This window comes from Typha latifolia, chromosome 2 (assembly GCF_019914945.1).
Source record: "Typha latifolia isolate L0001 chromosome 2, TyphaL0001v2, whole genome shotgun sequence".
In the NCBI taxonomy this organism is placed as follows: domain Eukaryota; kingdom Viridiplantae; phylum Streptophyta; class Magnoliopsida; order Poales; family Typhaceae; genus Typha; species Typha latifolia.
In genome coordinates this window covers 12,763,621-12,784,619 of record NC_133087.1, presented here as the reverse complement: position 1 = coordinate 12,784,619, position 20,999 = coordinate 12,763,621, and the positions used below count along the sequence as shown (strand labels likewise).

At 34.2% G+C, this 20,999-nt stretch overlaps 1 protein-coding gene across 9 annotated transcripts; it reads left to right on the top strand.

The window, feature by feature from the left end:
- The first annotated feature begins 1,858 nt into the window (after positions 1-1,858).
- Positions 1,859-19,814, top strand: LOC140782898 (CDP-diacylglycerol--serine O-phosphatidyltransferase 1-like). 9 transcript variants are annotated; one of them, XM_073129756.1, is made up of 14 exons: positions 1,860-2,015; positions 3,375-3,573; positions 5,754-5,795; positions 7,186-7,251; positions 7,533-7,592; positions 8,259-8,349; positions 8,900-8,954; positions 9,057-9,136; positions 9,240-9,356; positions 9,425-9,509; positions 12,589-12,680; positions 18,898-19,151; positions 19,364-19,452; positions 19,536-19,814. In XM_073129756.1, the coding sequence occupies exons 2-14, from the start codon at positions 3,413-3,415 to the stop codon at positions 19,661-19,663; spliced, it is 1,320 nt and encodes a 439-aa protein (XP_072985857.1). In that variant the 5' UTR covers positions 1,860-2,015; positions 3,375-3,412; the 3' UTR covers positions 19,664-19,814. The 9 variants fall into 9 exon arrangements, with proteins under 9 accessions (XP_072985861.1, XP_072985857.1, XP_072985853.1 ...); XM_073129752.1 differs by having other exon boundaries at positions 18,898-19,163; XM_073129754.1 differs by having other exon boundaries at positions 1,876-2,011; positions 18,898-19,163.
- Positions 19,815-20,999: the final 1,185 nt, after the last annotated feature.

The following is a 20,999-nucleotide window of genomic DNA, read 5'->3' as shown; positions in this document are numbered from 1 at the left end:
CGGCGTTTCCACAAATGCTGATAAATTTAGCATTTTACTACGAAGATAAAATGCTAAACTCATCTAAAAGTGAACATTAATAAGTTCAGCATTTTACTGACAATTATAGTAAAGCATACCTTTTTTTTGTATTAAGTTACAGTAAGGTTTATTTCGGTACATAAAATTTGAGAGAAAATTAGTTCGGTCAAAAACTATTAGCGCCCTTTGAGGCAATAAAATGAAATGAGGGACTTTCTTCATTGAAGACTGAGACTGAAACAAAAAAATTACTAATAAGCATTAGGGGTGAAGGTTAGATTAACTCCGTCCCAACCCGCTATTCAATCCTATCCAGATTGGATGAGAGTGAAAATTCCTATTCAATTCTGATATGAATTCATATCGGGTAAAACTTTTGAAAAAAGTAGGCATATGATTCGGATACGTGTAGGTATTTTTTAAAAAACTCGGATACAAGGGTGGTATAATTATTTTTAATACAGATATGGATATCGAATATCTATTTAACTGCATATTTTTTGAATAATTTATAGTTTTAATTTGCTTATTTAAATAGTAAATATTAATATCATTACTAATGATATATTTATATTAGTTATAGAGATTGATTTTGCTAACTTTATATATATTTCACATGCTAGAAATTACTTTTTTGAGACTCTTAATATTTTGTGCTAATTGTGTCCCCCGAGAAAAAGAGGTAATAATTCGTTTAAACCTAGATTCGTATCTTTTTAAAATCTAATTTCTATTCAAAAATTATCTGTAATATAATTAGGGTAATGTTTTAAATTTTGTGCCATAATATCTTGAATTATTGTCTAAACAAAAATATGAATCTGAATATGTCATCAACAAGCTTAATCCAATACAAAATGGTTCTGGACTAAATTGAGGACGTGACTTTCGAAGAAATATGTGGATAATCTAACTGTTAGATCTTCCTAAGTTTTGGATATATTGTCGCCCTTGAAAAGATATTTCCAATGAATCCAAGATCGCAAGGTTTGGATGATTAAATCTTGAGATATCGACTTAACAGTGGCCAAATGTCAGATAAACCCTAACTTGATAGCCCTTCAATGGCTAGATATGTGCTAAGTTAATTTCTTGGTGTAAAGGGGGAGAAGTTGTCATAGAAGAGAGGGATTAGAAGTTAGAGGAAGCCGATTAAAGACTTGGGCGGTGGAAGGAAGAAGGAGGGAGAGAGCGCCAATGGTTAGAGCAAGAAGAGAAAGAGATAAAAGCACAATGCCGTTTTTAATTATCGGATAAACTTCAATTAAGGCTTCCTCCACATATTTATAGAGGCTCACACTTATAATCCAAATAATCAAATTAAAACCCTAATAAACTAATAATTCTTGCTGCGGTGCATTCGAACGCGCAAATTCTATTCTCCGTCATTGCAATTCGTACTGGCGTTCGAATAGTCAAGTTCGAATGCGAGTCCCTGGCGTTTGAAAGCCCCTTGACAAAAGATCTTATTCTCTCAAGCAAACACAAACTAGATAAATAGGCTCATCCCAATAAACCCAATGTCCGAGTGAATTCTATCAGACCTAGTCGTGTCAGAATATGAGTTTGACACCGTAGCATCTGTTTTCGAACCTTGCATGCATGAAGAGCAATACTTCATTAAAAAAAGGTGCTAAAAGCATTAATAATTTAGAAAAAAAATCCAAATGAATGGCCTGCCAAGTAAATATCTCTCTAGCCAGGGGTACCGAACTTTTACTCTCTTCCCAAATCTTGAACCTCTCTTTGACCGTCGTACTCTCTCTCTCTCTCTCTCTCTCTCTCTCTCTCGGTCGCTCTCTTTGTCATTTATATTCTATGGACTCTATGTTCTATTTGTGCTCCTCTCTCTCTCTCCATCAAGAAGAAAAGGAGAGGAGAAAAAAGGGGGAAAAAGGAGAGTGAAAAATGGTGACCCTTTGATCACCCTCGGCGGCCAGGATCTCCTCGTCTCGCGACCGTACGGCCGGGGCGACATTGTCGGCTTCTTGTACGTGAGTAATTATTCATATAGCGGAAAAAAGGAACCGCCTCTCTTTCCCCTTCTCTAACAGTTCTCCCCATTTAATTGCCATTTTTATATGATTCTTTAATTTATTATCCGACCCAAATACCGAATCAGACTTCCCTTTCTTCTGACACTATGGTTTCTATTTTTTTTAATCATTTTCCCCCATTTTCTGGTGATTTTTCGACGAACTTTGGCATTTGATTGGTCTCTGGGGTGAAGCCAGATTCTTATTGCTTATAAAAAGGTCATTTTTATGTACATTGCATATATTGATGTTTGTATTTCGATGCTCAGTTCAGATTCGATCTCAATCTTAGTATTCTGGTGCTTTAATTTGATCTCATTACAATGTCTAATGTGCTGTTTGATTATAAGACATGTTGGTTATTTTGATTTGCAAGCAGCTGTCACCTCTTTTAATGTTATTCTTTTTTTTTAATTTTTGCTTCTATTTTACCTTTTTCCTTTTGGTTTTATTGATTCCGGAATCTGGGCCAGCGTTTTTTTGTTCTTAATCTTTTAATTCTACTTTGTGAATTTAAATTACACTTGATAAGGTGTATTCTTTTTGGTTACCTGCATAGGCCTTTTCTATTGGTCAGCTCTCATTTGATAGTTAATGTTGAATCCTAAAGTGAACTTTTTGTCCATCTTTCTCATGATGGTGTGACTGTCTTGCACCTGTAAAAGCAACTTTTTGGGTGGTACCATGTAAACTTGGGGTTTCTTTCTCCTGCCATACTTTCCAAATAATGTGAATGAGCATTCCAGTTGTAATGCTATGGGTGGAGACCTCTAATTTCTGAGTGAGGTGAACATGGTTTCGTTTGTCATCATCAGTTTTGAAATGCTTTACTGCTATTTATGATATTAGATCCTCTGAGGGACTTGTACTTTGGATTTGCTTATCTCATGCTTTCTAATGCTGCCATATTGTTCGAAATGTGCTTTAGATTTGTTGATCTCATACTTTGTTAGGTTTCTCTCTTGTTGATTAATCAGTTCCCTTTTAGTATATTTCGTTCACTATATTAATTTGAAGAACAATTTCTTTCTTTTATCCTATGATGTTGTGTGGTTAGTAAGATGTTGTTGTCGTCTCTGGAAATATATTTCAGCATGTTTACTAGCATGCATTTTCTTCCTTAATTGCTTCTCTTGATATCTGCAGAAAACCTCCGCATTTTGATCTAGAAGAATGTAGTTTTCTTCAATAGGCTATTACTAGCTATTTTTTTTGCTATATACAAGTTCTGCATTTCCTCTGTTTCTGCAAACTGAGACATGATAATTTCTGTTTGATCATAGTACGTCATGACTAAAGTATTCTGTGTCTCATCAGTTACTCCAAAGAGCTGCTTAAGCAAATTTGAAGGTCTCATGGAAGTCAATGGAGGGAGAAAAATAAGAAGGGATTATATTGCTCAATGGGATTATAATCTGAAGTCACTAAATGATTTTGTTGAAGTTGATCCATGGACAGAATGGGCATACATGCCTCACACTGTTTCCTTGTTAATATTTGGCACATGTCTTCTAGTGTAAGCCTTGATTCCTTAATGTTTGCCAATTTTCAGGTTATTACCATTTTTAGGGTTACTATTTTTCTTGATTTCAGTCTCAAGTTTTTTATGCCCTTTATTTTTTCTTTTAACTTGTCAATATTCAGTAGTTCTTGCCACCAAAGTCATATTTTTTGTGATTATTTTAGATCCAATTATTTAATATTCCTGAAAATATAAAATAAACAGTTTTATAGAAAAGGAGTGCATGTTAAACTGAGATAAGTTGGATGTTCAAAATACAAAGAGTTCATTTAGATTTACTAGTAAAATATGTGTCTCTACACGTAAAAATCTAGAGAAGAATTACAATTATGTTGTAAAATATTAAGAGTCAGGATATGTGGATTGCTGCCTAGATCAGCTGGGTTTCACATGGAAGCCGATTCCTTTCCTGTTTGAAAATAGAAGAAAATTTTAACAGATCAAAAGGATAAAGGCTTGAAAATGAGGACTAAGTCAAAATCTTTAATCTAGAATAGGCAGATCATATGCAGTTGTGCCACATACAAGGATGTCATATAGCTTTCTTCTAAAACGATGCTTGAGGTGGAGTGAAAGTTCTGCAGAATAGTGGTTAGAGGAGGAGAACCCTTGACATGTCTTTTGTCATTATTTGAGAAGCTAGCGGCTTAAAGTTTCCATCGCCAAGAAGCATAAGTAAAAATATATCTTAGTATAACTAGTTCAAAGCTTGGAAGAAGGATTAAGATATACACTTAATTATTTGCTCTACATCAAGATATTCAGCTAAATTTAATCAAAATTTTGGAGGAAATACCAAACAATGATAAAAGAATTCCATTTTCTTATCCCCATTAATACAGATGCAACAAAAGAAGATTGCCTCTCACATAAGGCAAGATAGTAGACACAAGTTCTAAATTAAATACTTGTCACATGCTTCTCTATGCGATATGTGCTTTTCATCTTGTAAGACACCCATGAGGCTCAAAGATTCTTAGGAGAGTGTTGCCTGGAGGTAATAGGTGCAACCAACTTCAAATAGTTCTTTTAGCATTGTCCACTATGTGACCATCATTAGAATGAGGTGTTAGGAAGTTCAAATGTGGCGGTCTGCAAAAAGTATGTAAAACCTAAGAAGCGAACCAATACAGGGCATATATCATCGCATTTAGCTAGGAACTAAAGTTCATGCATGAATATACAACTAGATTAATTTGAGGTTGATAATAGAAAAGTTAATACCTTTAAAGTGATCAGAAGTTCAGATCCTCTAGATAAATGACAACAATAGGTGCAGTCTTACTCCAAATGACTAGCTGAATGACAAAGGCTTGACAATTCAGACAACGATACATGGATGCATTTGCTCGACAAGGGCTTATGAGATCACAAATATTGAAAGAGAATGAGAGCAGTTTCAGACTTTCAGTTCAAAGTTATAAAAGGGTAGTACATCACGCAGTGTACGATCAACTCCATACTTTGAAATCCGCAATTCTATCACCTTGTGAGTTGTGACCATATTTCCTCTGGACAACACATATGAATAATGCAAATTGCCAAGGACTTTCATATATGACTTGTCGTATCATTGATAATGCATTTGTTGGTTTGGTACCAAGGTTAAGATGAATATTAGGCCTCCTCTTATAAAAGAATCTAGACTAAGAAAGTAGAAGCTTATAGTGTAATGAAGTAAAGCTTTAACCTTGTAATAAGGGCTTAGTTTTGAGATGAACCAAACTTGGAAATATCCATTACATTGATAATCTATGGTGAACCAAGGATGGCCATGCCAGTTGGCACACTTCATATTGATGAAGAAACGACACTCGACATGGACTGTGCTAGTGGCACATCACTGGGTTGGTCGGCATGGGTGTGTGTGAACTGACTTAGCTTTGTGCAGAGTCATGCCACTTGGCATGGGTAAGGTGCCACCCGAAACACATTAAACCATAAGGGCAAGGCAAAGAGACCTATTGGCAGCCACTTTACTAAAGAAAGAGAGATTGAAGTGAGACAAAGAAAGAGGAGAAGAAAAGGAATTAAAGATTTCTTCTTCAAATCCCATCAAAAAATAAATTTTTCTTTCATACTCTTAAGTATTTTCCTTGCTTTGCTCTTTAAAAAATAATTTTGGGGTTTAAATGATAGATCTAGCTTAATTTTGCTAATTTATTATTTTTTAGGGTCTTCCTACATAAATGTAGCATGTTGGTGCTAGATCTATGGTATGCTTGTGCCTATCCCAGTGTCGATCATTCTTGTTCATGTTCATTATGTATATTACGTCATACGAGAATTGCAAGCTCCATATTAGTATGACAAGTATGTGAGATGTTACAATGATCATTACTATCAATAAATGAGCTTTGAGGATTATTATGCAACATTCTCGCATTACTTTCGTGTCTGCAAATGAAGTTTTTGATCTTTCCTGTCATTTTGCATTCAACTAGTTTGATTTTTATTATTGAACTATTATTAATTAATGCATATATTCAATCATATTATATGTTGTATTAAGTCATTTACACTATTATCTAAGAATTACAGACACTAATGTAGGTTTTAATATATATATATATATTTAACTAAAATCATGTATAAGGACCCTAAAAAATATATGAGAGGTGTGTCAGTACATGCCACTGGCATGTAAGGGGGTGCTGAGCTAGCATGCCTTGTGTCAACCGAGTATCAACATGACAATTATTGTGGTGTACCACCTGGAAGGGTGTCTTTAAGCACCTATGCTGGGTTGGATTCCTCCTTGGTGTCCTAGGGAGTATTATGCAGGAAATTTTTGTCAAACCCACTATCATATAGGCTGTAAACAATTATAAAAAAGAAAACAAAACAAAAACAAAAGCATCCATAGCTTTAGTTAGAGAAAGCTTTCTTTTATAATTATATGATATGGATCAACTGGGGCCTAAATTAATGAAAGCATTTCTTAAGTAGTATTTAGGCTCATGGTTTCTTTGGGAACTCAAAAATTTGTTATGGATCTTTCATCATAAGCTGCTTCTTGAACTAGCACCACAATGCTAGTGTCTTTTATTTGGCTACATTTAGCTTTTCTCAAATGTATAGCTATCAAGTACTTTGGTTGCTATATCTCATTGTTTTGGTCAAAATTGCACCAAAACTTGAGATGTTTAAGTTTATCTAGACACAGGTTTCTTTATCTTGTTCTTTTGGGAGGTTTAGTAATGAATTGGCATTTTAAGATGCTTTGATGGATTAAGAAATAACCTACTCTTTTAACCTTTTTATGTATCATAACATTGTAATTGCGTAATCTGTGGGGCCTGGAACTACTTTATACTATTTTTTTCTCTCAACTGGTTCACAACTGATGAGGTGCATCAACATTCAAATTTCACTATATTTAGAATATTGAGAAGTTTTGTTTACTTATGTATGATTAGATTACTTGTTTAGTTTATATGCAGACTTTTCTTTGTGGGATAATTTTTTTGGGAGGGACTGATTACTTGAGGATTATCATAATACATATTTCAAAATTTCCTGAAAATCCAAGATAATGTGGAATAATTATTATTCTTGGAGGGTCTATTAGTTAGTTCCATACTTGACAGATAATTTCTCTTTCAGTTGGGCTAGTGGGGCTATTGATCCAGAAAGCACCGGTTCTAGTGGTCATGTCTCATCTACTAAGAGGTATGGCAACATGTTGCAACACAGTTTTAATATATGTACATATATTCTTAACTGTAACTGTTTCATGCTTCCTTTTTATGACAATGTATCTTGATTGTCTATTTTAAGTCTCTGATATTCTTTCATCCACTTTGTGTGATTTTTTAGTTTTCATATTTCCTGTTCACTGCCCTGACAGTAATTAGTTGGTCTTGATATCCTTCCATATCTTTATAACTGTATTTATTCTTTGGTGGTTCGTAAGGATATCTATTCTCATACTCTCATTTTTCTATGTGCAGTGGTCTGTGGGCAATGGTTGCAATTTTTTTAGCCTATTCATTGCTTCAAGCACCTTCAACGTGAGTTGTAGCTTCCCTAGTATTGATTCTGATGAGTTGACACAATAGGGACATTAAATTTTGCTGTACAAATTATTTGTCTTTGAAGCATAACTATATGTTCTGATCATCTTAGTATAGGAACTAGTAAGCCTTATTACTATGTTGGTGCAATGTAAAGTCACTTTGTTGGATTTAACATAAGTAAAAAAATAAAAATGGGGAAAATGATGTTGAGGATTTCAAGTTATTATTGGCTCGTTGTAGCTTGTTTCTTATTTTTTAAGCAAAAAACAGCCTATGCTCAAACGTTCTTTTCTTTTTTCTCTGAACAATTGATCTTTTTGTTCTTTGTTCAGGATTAGCCACATGACTTTATGATAGAAATAAACTATTAGACTGGCTTCTTAGCATGTTAAATATATGTGTATCTTGTTGGCATGCTAGTGTGCAGACAGCTTGTGTGCACTATACCATTGCCTGCCTTTACAATGCCAAGCTTTGCCAGCTGCTGGCATGATATGTTTCACCCAACAAATGAATCAGTGATTCTCACCATAGCAAAGAATTGAAAGACTTCGCATTTGAGAAAGAAATTTTTTGCCTATTTATTTTCTACAATACACAGTAGTTTCTGGTGTATTACTTGAATAAACACTGATAATTTCGTGCCTTTGAATATTACAGGGTTCTTAGTAGGCCACATCCTGCCATTTGGCGGTTGGTTCATGGGATGGCTGTTGTTTACCTTGTTGCCCTTACCTTTTTATTATTCCAGGTTCTTTCGTGATCCTCTTTTTGTTAATTATGAAGGGCAGATTTGATTGCCATGGAAGATGGCTTTGCAAATTTTTACTAACTAAAAACTGTTATATTAAGTAATAAAACATCACAGATGTCTTGAAACTGATGATTTGAATGACATTGAGGCAATGACTTCAACTTAGAAAAGGTCTACCGATACTTTGTTTCTTTTATTATCTTGTTATTGCACCACTTTATGTGTCAAATGTAGCCTTTTGGATAACTATAGGAGTATGATACCATTTTATTGTCATATCATAGGGTTTCTTGAAACTTATAATTCATGTTTGCAAAAGGATGCTACAGTCTATGGAACTCTTAACTTATTAAGTCTTTCATGGTTTCATGTTGTGGTTATGGCTTCTGCATACATAACTGTCATGTTAATCTTACCATTTATTTTCTTGGCTTTACTCAGGCAATAGATAAATATTAAAGATATATGATTGCCAAGCATTTGGCTTCTTTCTTTTCCCTGAAGGTCATTAACTCTGTAAAATTTACATCCTGCTTCTCTCTTCTAGAACCGTGATGATGCCCGACAGTTCATGAAGTATCTCCACCCTGATCTTGGTGTTGGTAACACTCAATTTTAGAAAATCTGATAATTGTGAGTTGTGAATTATATGGGCTCATTTCACTAGTTGAATAAGTCTATCTGCTTTGTTTGCATTACTGCAGAGCTACCTGAGAGATCTTATGGAACTGATTGTCGTATTTATGTACCTGAGAATCCAAAAAGCAGGTTTATCAACATTTATGTATGATGACTTTATTCACCAAGCTATCTTGTTTTTTCCACTTTATTCGTATAAAATAGCTGAGGTTTCACTAGATATTGATTTGAGTATTTGATTTATATAGGAGACATTGTTTGATGAGTTTGTTCTTGCACATATTTTTGGATGGTGGGGCAAAGCTATAATGATACGGAATCAACCTCTTCTGTGGGTATTGTCAATTGGATTCGAATTGATGGAGGTGAATCTAAGTTCTTCTTGAATGATTAATCACATGCAATACTTTGTAACTTTATTCAAAATTTGCAGCTAACTTTTCGTCATATGTTGCCAAACTTTAATGAGTGCTGGTGGGATAGTATTATTCTGGATATTCTTATCTGCAATTGGTTCGGTGAGACTCTACCTCTGTTTCCTTGGATTTGTAAATGTTTCTGCCCAAGCTCACTTTTATGAATTTTAGTTATTACGTAGAACCAATAGGTCATTTACAGCATGTTACATTTGGAACTAATTGCCATTAAGTGGAAATAAGTAAAACTTTGGGGCCTGTGCTTTACGAAATGCTTTGTGATATATTTCAGTGCATAAAATTGATAATGATTAATTATCGTGATGCCGAGAATGGTTCTTTCCTATTAATCATTGTGTTGTCTAATACTGTATGTATTCTTTCTATGTGAAATATTTCCTAATTCCGATTTTCTCATTCTTTCTCCTCTGTTTGTGTTCCAGAGTCATATTTTAAGTGTGGTGGTCTACCCTAGTTAATGGCCTTGAATTATTAGGAAAGAAGATAAGTTCTCGTACAGGTGTGAACATTGCTACATTATGTATTAGATTACATCAGAATTAAAAAACCCATGATCTGCACTTATTGACAAACCATAGTGACCTTAATATAGAATGTAGGAAGTCCAACCTTCACATCATAAGCCTATATATAGAAACTTAAAGAAGGAAACACCTTGTTTGCTATTGATGCAGTTAGATTAACCAAGCATGCTAAGATGCCTTATTTTCATTAAAAGATAGCAGCGGATAAGAGTATTGAAGAAATAAAGACATAGACAGTAATTCATCTTTTCATTATAAGAAATTATTAAACATGAGACATAAATTGCCCTGCTTGGCTGGGATGATCCTTGACTTGATCAAGAAGTTGAGGTCCGTTCTAACCAGAAAGTATTTAGCATGTGGCATAACAGGCTACATATGCAACCCAATAGAATCTGGCTGTGGATAAAGCCCCCAACATATGCATTATATAGTCTTTTCTAAGTGGATACAATCACATGGGGTCGTATAGCATTTGCAGGACCCACATCTACTACCTATGGATCTCCATGGATGGTCATGCTGGTTGGCTCGAACCATGCCCACCAGCACTTACCGTGTTGATGCTAGGTCGGCATGTGGCATAGAAGGTGTCGGTGATAATCCCCAATAATTGATGTGGAAGGCTGCAAAATGCCTTTAACAATGTTCTATAGCAAAGTTCTCAGTATCGAGATCTGGATCGGGATCAGAATTGGCTGTCCGGAAAAATGATATGAATTGACTGTATCAGTAGTATCGGCCATATCAGTTGCTCATATCGGATCAGACTATGTTTTAATTACGTAAAATTCTAAATATTATTTAAAATGCAGAAAAATGCAGAAAAATTTAGAAAAAATGAGAGGAAAATAAGAAAATAAAATTTTTTCACATATGAAGCCTAAAAATTTAAAAAATATATTAACTTACTTAAAATTCAAAATTTTGATGAATGTCGAGCTATCTCTCTTCCCTCTCTCCTTTCAAAATTCAAAACTTACTCAAAAATTACTCACATAGACAAGGTTCCTATTTTCTTCTTTACTTCTTCACACCCCCTCTCTCTCTCTCATGCTCTCAGCAACTGCTGCTGCTGCTTCACTGCAGTAGCAACAGTAGAGATCATCGGACCTACTTGGTGCATGAAGAGAAAAAGAGAGAGAATGAGAGGAATTAAAAACTGAAAAAAAATAAAAAAAACTTATTTGAGGTCACTGGAGGTTGAGGTCATCGGATCTTCATCGGAGAATATCGTCGGAAGTCAAAGTCGTCGGAGATCTACTCGGTCACCGGTGAAAGAAGTGAGAAAGAAGAGAAAAAGAGAGAAAAAAAGGCAGATGGAGGGTGGGGTCGGATCCCACTAGTTTCGGGCAGGATCGGCCGATTCTGTTCGAAAGAGATCGGGTATCGGCCGAACTGCCGATACCTTTGCCGAAACCAGCCAAGCCTAGGATCGGGATTGGCCGAAACTGGGAACTATATTTTATAGCCATAAGAATCTCCATGAGCCCTCCGGCGGCTGTTGAAGAAGGATAGGACTGATATACAACCCTTCGGAGAAGTGGATCCAATTATAAGCGGGTTTAACTTAAATAAGTTTGATCTGCTCAGGGCAATCCAATTATAATCCATTGAAGTGGATTGTCAATTAAGATAATATGTTCAAAAGTCCTCTTTTGCAATTGAGTGAAGAGAAGAACAACTTCGATGAGTGAGAAGAACAACTCCGATGAGTGAGAAGAACAACTTCTCCAATTTAGGGCATGTGCACGCAAAGAGGCGGAAGAGGTGTATGATCAACTTCCTCTCTCTTTCTCTCCTTCAACTTCTCCTTTCTTGCCATTTGCCATGCTGGCTGGGAAGTGCATGCCTATGGCACATCAATCCTTGTGGACCGCATATGAATATGTGCAAATATGTGCCCTCATATGTATTTAATAATTATAAGTTGCAATTTCTGGTATCTCTCGTTCCTTTTCAATCTTATTCATGACAGGATTTTTCCTAAAGGTATTCTGTATAAGTTTATAATTCCCTTTATCACTAGACTGTACCTGCACCTGGAGATGTGCCCTGGATGTTGCATATAGTGATATGGTGGCTTGACCTCCAGCATAGCTCTCTTTCACAAGATTGGTTTTTATTTTGGAAACCTTCAAGTTGCTACAATTATACAACTTATCATGATCCTGCTAAAAGATTGAACTTTCTCTGAAGTCTGAACAGTCTAATTTCCAGAATGGATAATATTACTTGTCTTTGTTCAGCAAGAAAAACTTTTGAACCTCTTGCATTGATTCTTCGAGCTTTCATTTGGGATAATCCTGCAATTTGTCAACTTTTTCAGATACAAGCTCTTTGATAATTCTTCCAAGTAGCCCACTTATATCTTGTGAAGGGCTGAAGGAAGAGGCAACTTTATTTTCAATTTCCTTTTTCCTTTCATGTGTCATATGTTTATTATGTGCTTCTCACTCCCAAATATAAAAGTTTTTTTTTTTTTTTGACATATAGGCCATGGCCCTTGTTTTATTGAAACCTTAAAAACATATTTCATGTCTAGAGAAGATTAATCTCGTCTCATATCAGTTGTACTTATCTACTTGTTAATTCTTCTACTCGTTCTGAGGGTAAACATCTTGTCTGTGATGCAGGTATTTGGGCAGGAATGCATACTGTTAGGTATTTTGATGGGAAGACATATCAATGGGTTGGTATAAGCCGCCAACCAAATCTCATCGATAAGGTATATTTTATGATAGTTTCCCAGTGTTCATGAAATTGGGCCTTCAGTTGTTCCTTCGCTGTTGTATATTTTATCACTATAGATATATGGAAGTCATTGAATTCCATTAAAAGTTACAATATTTTACTTAAGGAAATGGATAGCCAGGTCATGTAGTATGATCATCATGTGAAACTAATGCAATGTCCACAAAGTTACAATGGAGAATACTTCATTCTTTTCCAATGATAGGAACCTGCGGCTGTTCTATTTTACCTCTTGCATGATTTTGTATGCCTGTTTTGTTAAATATGAGTCACTTTTGTGGGGTTTATACTTTTTCTGTCCTGAATTGGTTTGGGACATAACGTCCTTACTAGCTTACTAGGACAAGTGAGTTGCCGTAATGTGGATCTCTGTTTTCTAGAATATTATGTATTTCTGCTTTTTGATATGTACTAAATCTTTTAAAAATTTAATCATGTTAACTCACCATGTTCTCTAAATTTTAAGCTACTAGGTAACGAATCAACAATGTACATTATATCTTTAATACATAGACAAATATAGATATTTGCAGCCCTTTAACACCGCATCAAAAAAATTCTAGAAAATAGAGAGTAAATGAGGCTAGACAAGGTTTGAACTTTTGATGTCTAAGAAAACTGACTTTGATACAATGTTAATTCACCATCTTCTCTAAAACTTAAGCTACTAGATGATAAACTAACAATGTATGTCATACCTTTTATAAATTATATAGTGGGCTTCCAAATATTATCATACATGTGTCTCGACCAGAATTCAAAATCATGACCATGTACCTCAGTAGAGCTTGGGATGCATAAAGCTTTAAAGTATAAACATTTAATCCTAGAGTCCAAACAAATAAATAAATTAAATTTTTATCGATAACTACAAGTTATTTAATTAAAACTCTAAAGGTTAATAAAAAAAGGTACAAAGTGAGACAACCAATATTTTTTTAAACAACTAATGCCACTAAAGGCAAAATCAAAGTACTACGTGGAGATAACAATTAATGTAACAAAAAGAATTCTAGTGCTAACAACTTTAAGAGAGTTTTAGAACCCAGTGAGTAAACCTACTTTGTAAATATATAACAGCAAGTGAAAATCATGATCTATAATGCATGATTTTAAACTCCAAAATTTAGCAATTTATAATACACGAATAATAAATGATATAAACCAAGCATACTCATGACATGAATAATAAGGCACGAATAATGACAATGCTATTAACAAACTAATAACATGCTCAAATTTCATTATATGAAACTTCTTAATTTCAATAAATGTCATTTTTCTTTTTTGTGTCTGCTTGTGAATCTACATCAAATAGAAGTCACCTTCAAGATAATACTGATTTTGTTTTCCTAATCAATTAGAGTCATCAAGAGGTATCACTAAATGATAAACATACTTTGTATTTTTTTCTAACCATTAGGAGAGATTAAAGTCACCGCAGGAAATTCTTTGATCTAGCTTGGAATTATTCCCTACTTCTGCAGAGTCACCCAAACAAGTCAGCATAGTGATTTAGAATAGATTTATTTCCTGGATTTCAAAGTAGACTCGAGCCACCGTGGAAAGTCATGGAGCAAATCTATGCTAGGACTTGTCTCTAGTCAAACTTATTTTATAATATGGTTTTGTTAGATAATCATGATGAAGTTTTGCACGAAGAATGCATATGCATGAAGACTAATATGATAGTACATATACATATTCACAAAATACGTGATGAAGGAAAACATAGGTAAATCCATTGGCTTGTTGTAAACACAGAATAAGTCGAATCAATAATCCAAGTGCGATGAAATATCCACACCTTTATTCGTAAACAAATTCATATTTTAATTTAACAATAAACAGAATTTATCTCACATTTTTTCTTATAATCAGATTTAAAACAATTTTTGATTCTCATTGACTGATTAAAGAACGTGACCACAATATAGATACTGAGATCCTACTTCTCATGCTAAATCTAGTTATCATTTAATATACGATAGAGAGATACTCATGGTAGAATATGACATTGTTTTCTTCTTCTCTTTCTCCCTATCTCTAACTCTTTCTTTGGCACTGTAGTACTGCTACAGTGCCGCCCTATTATTTCTTTTTCTCTTGATTGTTGCATAGAAATTTAGAAGAAAAGGAGGGTCCATAACCAATGTAGGTTTAACTGGCTTAGGTTTATGAATCCAATTTATGTGAAATCAGCGCTCCAAATTCGATTAGGCCATCTAATTGGCCGAAATAGAGTTTGAGTCAAATAGTAGGTAAGTTATGTGAGCCGCAACATCAGAACTTGCTGAATTAGATGCAATTCAACACAACTGAGTAGATCTATTTTGGGGTGTAAAAATAATAGATCTAACTCAATTTGCTAGATTTATTGTTTGTAAGGGTTTTTCTGCATAGATCTAGCATCTTGGTTCTAAATATATATAAAAAACAAATACTCTTTAAAATATAGGAATCATGGGGAAAATTTTATTTCCCACAAATTTTCCCTAAATTTAAAAAATTCAAAATTAATATGTCAAATTCATTTAAATTGGGTCAAAATTGATATATGAACATATTAGATTAAGTCCATTAGAGTTGATTTGAACTCAAATTTTAATTTTTTAGCTAAAATTTTAGCATGATAAGATTGTGTCAAAATTGATATATAAACATATTAGATTAACTCCATAAGAGTTTATTTGAATTCAAATTTTATAATTTTTTAGCTAAAATTTCAATATGATTAGATTTTACTTATATATTTTTTCCTATATTTCAAAAATTTTAAATTAATGTTTCAAATTTATTCAAATTAGGTCAAAATTGATATAGAAACATGTTAGATTAATTATGTTCAACTAGATCTTAGTTTTAATTATTGAGCTATTGTCAATTAATTAATGCATTCAGTCATATTAGATATTGAATTATCTTTCTACTTGACAACTTCTATATCTTTAATAAAATAAGTCATTTATAACAATATCTAAAGATAAAAGATATATTTTAGGCTTTAATGCTTATATTCAAACCAAAAACATGTATGAAAATCTTAAAAAATATATTGGAGACAGACCAAAGGAGCGCCAGTGGCATGTAGGGATGTGCCGGTCAGATATCGGCACGGGGCCATTAGTGATTACAACCTCTTTTCCCATAAGCTAATTCTTTATAGGAGTTTGTGAAAAATAAAACTCTCATTTACAAATTAGCAATATTAGCTTCTCTTCTAGCTCCAAATTTATATTCTAGAGAGACTAGCAAGATTTGAACAGTCATTTGGCATCCTTTTATTTTTATGCAAAGTACCCACAATGAATGGAGGTTAGAAATTAAAAAGGATCTATAAAAGAAAAAGAATAATCTCTATGAGTTTACTATAGACTTCAAACTGTAAACAAAAGCTTGACAACAGTACTTTAAAGAAGGTGGAGGATTTGTAGTAACTAACAATTTGGAAAGATAAATAGGCAAAAGAAAAAAGAATTTTAAACTTCTCAGTAGGTGTTGGTTAAGCAACTCCTTTTAGAGAACATAATTTATATCCGCTTTGTTAGATGCTTGCAGTCCATGATCTATCGCTTCTCTAATTCTTGAATGTTAGTCATTTTTCCATTTTCTTTAAGACATTGTTCCTTTTACTCATGCTTATCTTATTGATTTCATCTTATTAAAGTTACCTGCATCTCTAATTTGATCTCTCTTCATCTCACTATTCGAACTCAGATCTTAAACCAGTAATCATGACAGTTAGAACTGAATTGTAATGTTCGGGTTTCTGTGTTGTTTTGGAGGAATTGGTATGCTGGAGTTATAAGATTGATTATGGACATTGGTGATCGATGTCCCAGTTACTTTAGAGTTTAGACTCGTTCTATTAATATCATGACAAATGAATATAAATTTTGGGTTTGTCTTCCTGCTCTGTTTCATTTCCTTGGTTAGGCTTAAGAGAATGTGGAAGAGATCAAGCATACTGCATAGATTTAGTGAAACATATAATCCAAGAATGAAAGACTAGCACAGAGATTGATTACAAAGCTTTACATGGATTAAGGAAGAAAAATATTGTTGAGGAATCTCAAGTCACATCTCCTTATCTTCTTGCTGTCCTGTCCTCTGTTTGTGTAGTCCTCGAGTGATATCACTAAACAGGACATTGGGAAGAGCTTTCTTGTTGTCTTTGATACAGGACAGCAGGTACTTTGGGTTGGATGAAAGTTGGTATTCCATACTCTATTGGGTGAGGAAAGGTTGTATGTTGTAGGCATTAGGTGGGCAGGTGTTTGGGAAACATGGGGTTTTTAGGTGGTTGCTGCGTTTTGGAATGTCTAGGAAAAGGGAAAGAGAGAGAGATCGAGGCTAAGAGGAAAGCTGGAAACACCTTAGAATCACTCCCAAGTAATCCGGACTCACTCCAAATGGGAAGGTCTCACAATAAACTCTCACGTGTCAAAAATAGAAAGCTTCATTCGTTGATGCTTTTCCATAAACCCATCACCCCCTATTTGTGACCCTACCATACATCAAAGTGGAGATCATATGAAAAAAGAAAATTAAAGGAAGAAATAGATCATCATAAGCTCATATCATATTTCCTTATTCCCTTTCTTTTAAGCTTTGTCCTCATATCTCTTTGATATGCCTTTAACGTATTCTTGAGTCCTTCCAATTTCCTCAATGATCTTCTATATACCTTTCTGTATCTTCAAATATTGCATTTCATTTTGATAGATAAGTATCTTCGGTTGATTCTTGCACATCATGATTCTTTGATTACGGTTGGAAGCTTCATTTCTTGTCATTGAAGTTACGAAGTTCATAGGATGTCGTCATGTAGCAGCTTATTGTATTAAAAGACCACCTTTTAAATAGTAATATTTACATTGAAACCCCCTAGAGGCGTGTGTAAATCAAGGTTGAGCCCAACAATCTTCTATCAAAGTTACTCTGCCAGATGGTTCTTCCTAAGACTCCTAGTTTAGATATGGAAAGTGCTCTCCATCAATCTAGAATTCTTGGTAGAAAAAAGAGAATTAGACTGTAAGACTTGTACTAAAGTAAGAAACATACCAAGTTTGAAGAAAGTCACACAATCAGACTCTGACTAGTGAGATGAATACTCTCATATCTGAGTGTAATATCATAGTATGTGTAACTCTAAAGTCTAAACTCAGTGATTGTTGTGCCAGAGGGCGTGCAGATCTTAGCTCGGCATAGCATGTCTCATGCCAAATCAGTATTCCGCTGACACAATAAATGGCCTCAATATACTTAAAACACACTCTTTAAACCTATGGGATCATGCATAAGCAATTATTGATTTGGACCAAATAATATCATTTTAACCCCTATAGCATTTCGCTACGAATGCAACATGATACATATACGTGAAGGCAAATGTTAAAAAGAAACAATATGACGTAGGGTGTATAGATACGTGTCGCCGTGTGTGTATTGTATTATTTTGAATTAAAATTATACTATTGTGATAGTATATGCTTCGGCATCTCTATAACTTATTTGTCAATAAAGCTAATCATTTATAACAAACTGCTGGACATCAACATTAAGAGTAAAGGCTTGGTCTATAAATGAGCTGATTATGCATTGTGCCATGAAATCTTAATATTGATTCCCTTCAGCTTCATAGATCATGCATAATGAAATTGCATCTTGGGATTAACATTGTTATGAATACAACCTTCTTACCTTAATAGAAAATCTCAAATTTGACTTGCCTTTGAACTCTCAAAAGTATCTAAGAAGTATCTTAAGGTATCTGTCCTTTTCTTTAATCTTTATTTTCAAAAGATTGGATACGTAAAGGAAGTATTCCACACATATTAGTGAAGTATCTGATGAAAGTATCAATATTTCCAAACTTTATTGTATATAACATTGCATTGCAAACTTTAATTTTAGAACTTTGGCAAATGAATTAATACTTTTTCACCATTTAATGCACCTTTGGGAAGGTATTTTGGATCTCAAGGGGCCATTGAATGGCTAGAAAGGTGTAAAATATTATCCCGACCATTAACATACATGCTTAGAGAGAATGTAAGGTGCCATTCTTAAGTCTAAAGTAACTCAGACATGATTTTTACACTATCCCATTATTACATCCTTTGTAATTGAAGAGGATGTGAGTTTGTACCATATCTATCCACGTTTTCATTTTCTGTTTGTCTTCTTAGGTGAAAAGAACATTGGGCCAGTTCACACCTGCACGATGGGACAAAGATGAGTGGCATCCTCTACTTGGCCCTTGGAGGTTTATCCAAGTTCTAAGCCTCTGTGTTGCATTTATGACTGTGGAGCTCAACACATTTTTCCTCAAATTTTGTCTCTGGATTCCCCCTCGAAACCCGTTGATTGTATATAGATTGATCCTTTGGTGGCTAATTGCAATACCAACTATCCGCGAGTATAATACCTACTTGCAAGACAGGTGGGCTCTTATGTAAGTCTGGACACTTAGTTTGAGAGAATGAAATCATTTCCTAAAGTTGTGTCTAAGAAATTAGTTTTGTGTCTTAGTTCTTTTATTATTTATCTCACGTTCTGATATTAACACATTCAAGATAGAGGACAATACTTTTCCCTAAGACAGTTGCGCTCACAAATATTTGATATAACTGCAAATGATGAATGCAATCTTAGGAAACCAGTGAAGAAGGTAGGAGCATTCTGTTGGCTTGCTTTGGCAATATGCATTGTGGAGCTTCTAATTTGCATCAAGTTTGGCCATGGTGAGTGCTATTTTTCTCTGTGCTCGTATCATAAATGGTACTAAATTGTTTTGAAACAATCTAACTAATATATTTCTGTGCAGGTCTATACCCCAACACAATGCCTCCCTGGCTGATAAGGTTCTGGACATCTGTGGGCTTAGTTCTGATTACTTTCCTGCTTGTTTGGTCATTACAAATTCATCGAACAATTACAAGAAAGAGGTCATGATAACCATCATTCTTATAATTGATTCTTTTCTTCTTATTCTCCCTTTCTTCATGTATCATGTACATAAACATCATCTTCAATTCTGTAAATTCACGATCTATTTCTTAGACTGATAAAGTGTGCAAACTTTTGAGGGTGTTCTTTTTCTTTATTTATTTTTTTCTCTTTGTGCCTTTTGTGGTTGCAGCATCTATTCTGTAATGCAACATTCCCCTTTTTTCACCTATTCTTGTTTTATGGACAGAGAATCCTAGATTTATGATATATCTATTATGTTTAATCTGATTTTGGAATTAGTTTGTAAGATACGTCCACTTTATAATCGTATCGTTAAAGGTGGACCGAAACCCATATTGCTTGCAAACAAGGTCTACTTATTGTAATGGTGTCTTGTACATGTATACACTGTATATGTTAGGGTGTAAATAAAAAGAGCAGTACTCCCATCAATTACAATAACACACTACACATAAGAAGAATGCTCAGTTCTTTAAAAAGTGAATACTTAATAGACATGAAATGAGAACAGTAGGAAAGCCAGAGTAGACTTTATCAGAAAATATGGATTTTGATTTTTGAACCATGCTTGCTAATGTGATTTTAAATCACTGATTTTGAACTAAGATGATGTGATATTATTTATTTGATTGAAGCAACCTTGTTGGAGTAAACTCTACCATAGATGAAATTAATCTGATTTGGATTAATATACTGAGGTTGGGCCAATTGGACCTTTGAAGCTTCATTATTGCTTTCGTTAACAAAAATACAACATTTAGATTTAATAAATTTTTGCATCCATAGGATTTATGACAGCCCCAAGATAAAATGTCGCCGTAAAACGTATCGTTGTTGCGTGTAATTCCGAGTTTGTCATTGCTTATAGTTATTGTTGTATTCTCTTTCGTGTTGGTGAAGTTTTAATCAATCATATAGGAGTATTAGGAAAACATCATGATCTTGAGGTTGCAATTAGTGATTTGGGGTTTTCCATTCTCTCTGATAGGAAGACAAATCAATTTAAAGATATATTGTTGGCAGCACTGTGAAGCAGGAAATTCCTGCAGTCTCTGCTCTCTGCTCCCTTTCACTTTGTCAAAGAGATCTGCTGGCCCAGACAAAAATGTTTAATGAACAACTAACTCTTTTATAGTTCGTAGGTAACCTCATTAACGACCTCATCTACTTTAATTTTAAATAATTATTATTAAGAAAATTGCTTAATGGATTGGTGGCTTGGCTCAATAATTTGGCTCGTTTGATAGCTTAATAGTATAGTGGTTTGGAGAAATAGTTTGGTAGCGCGATATTTTGGAGTACTATTTTAGTTATATTT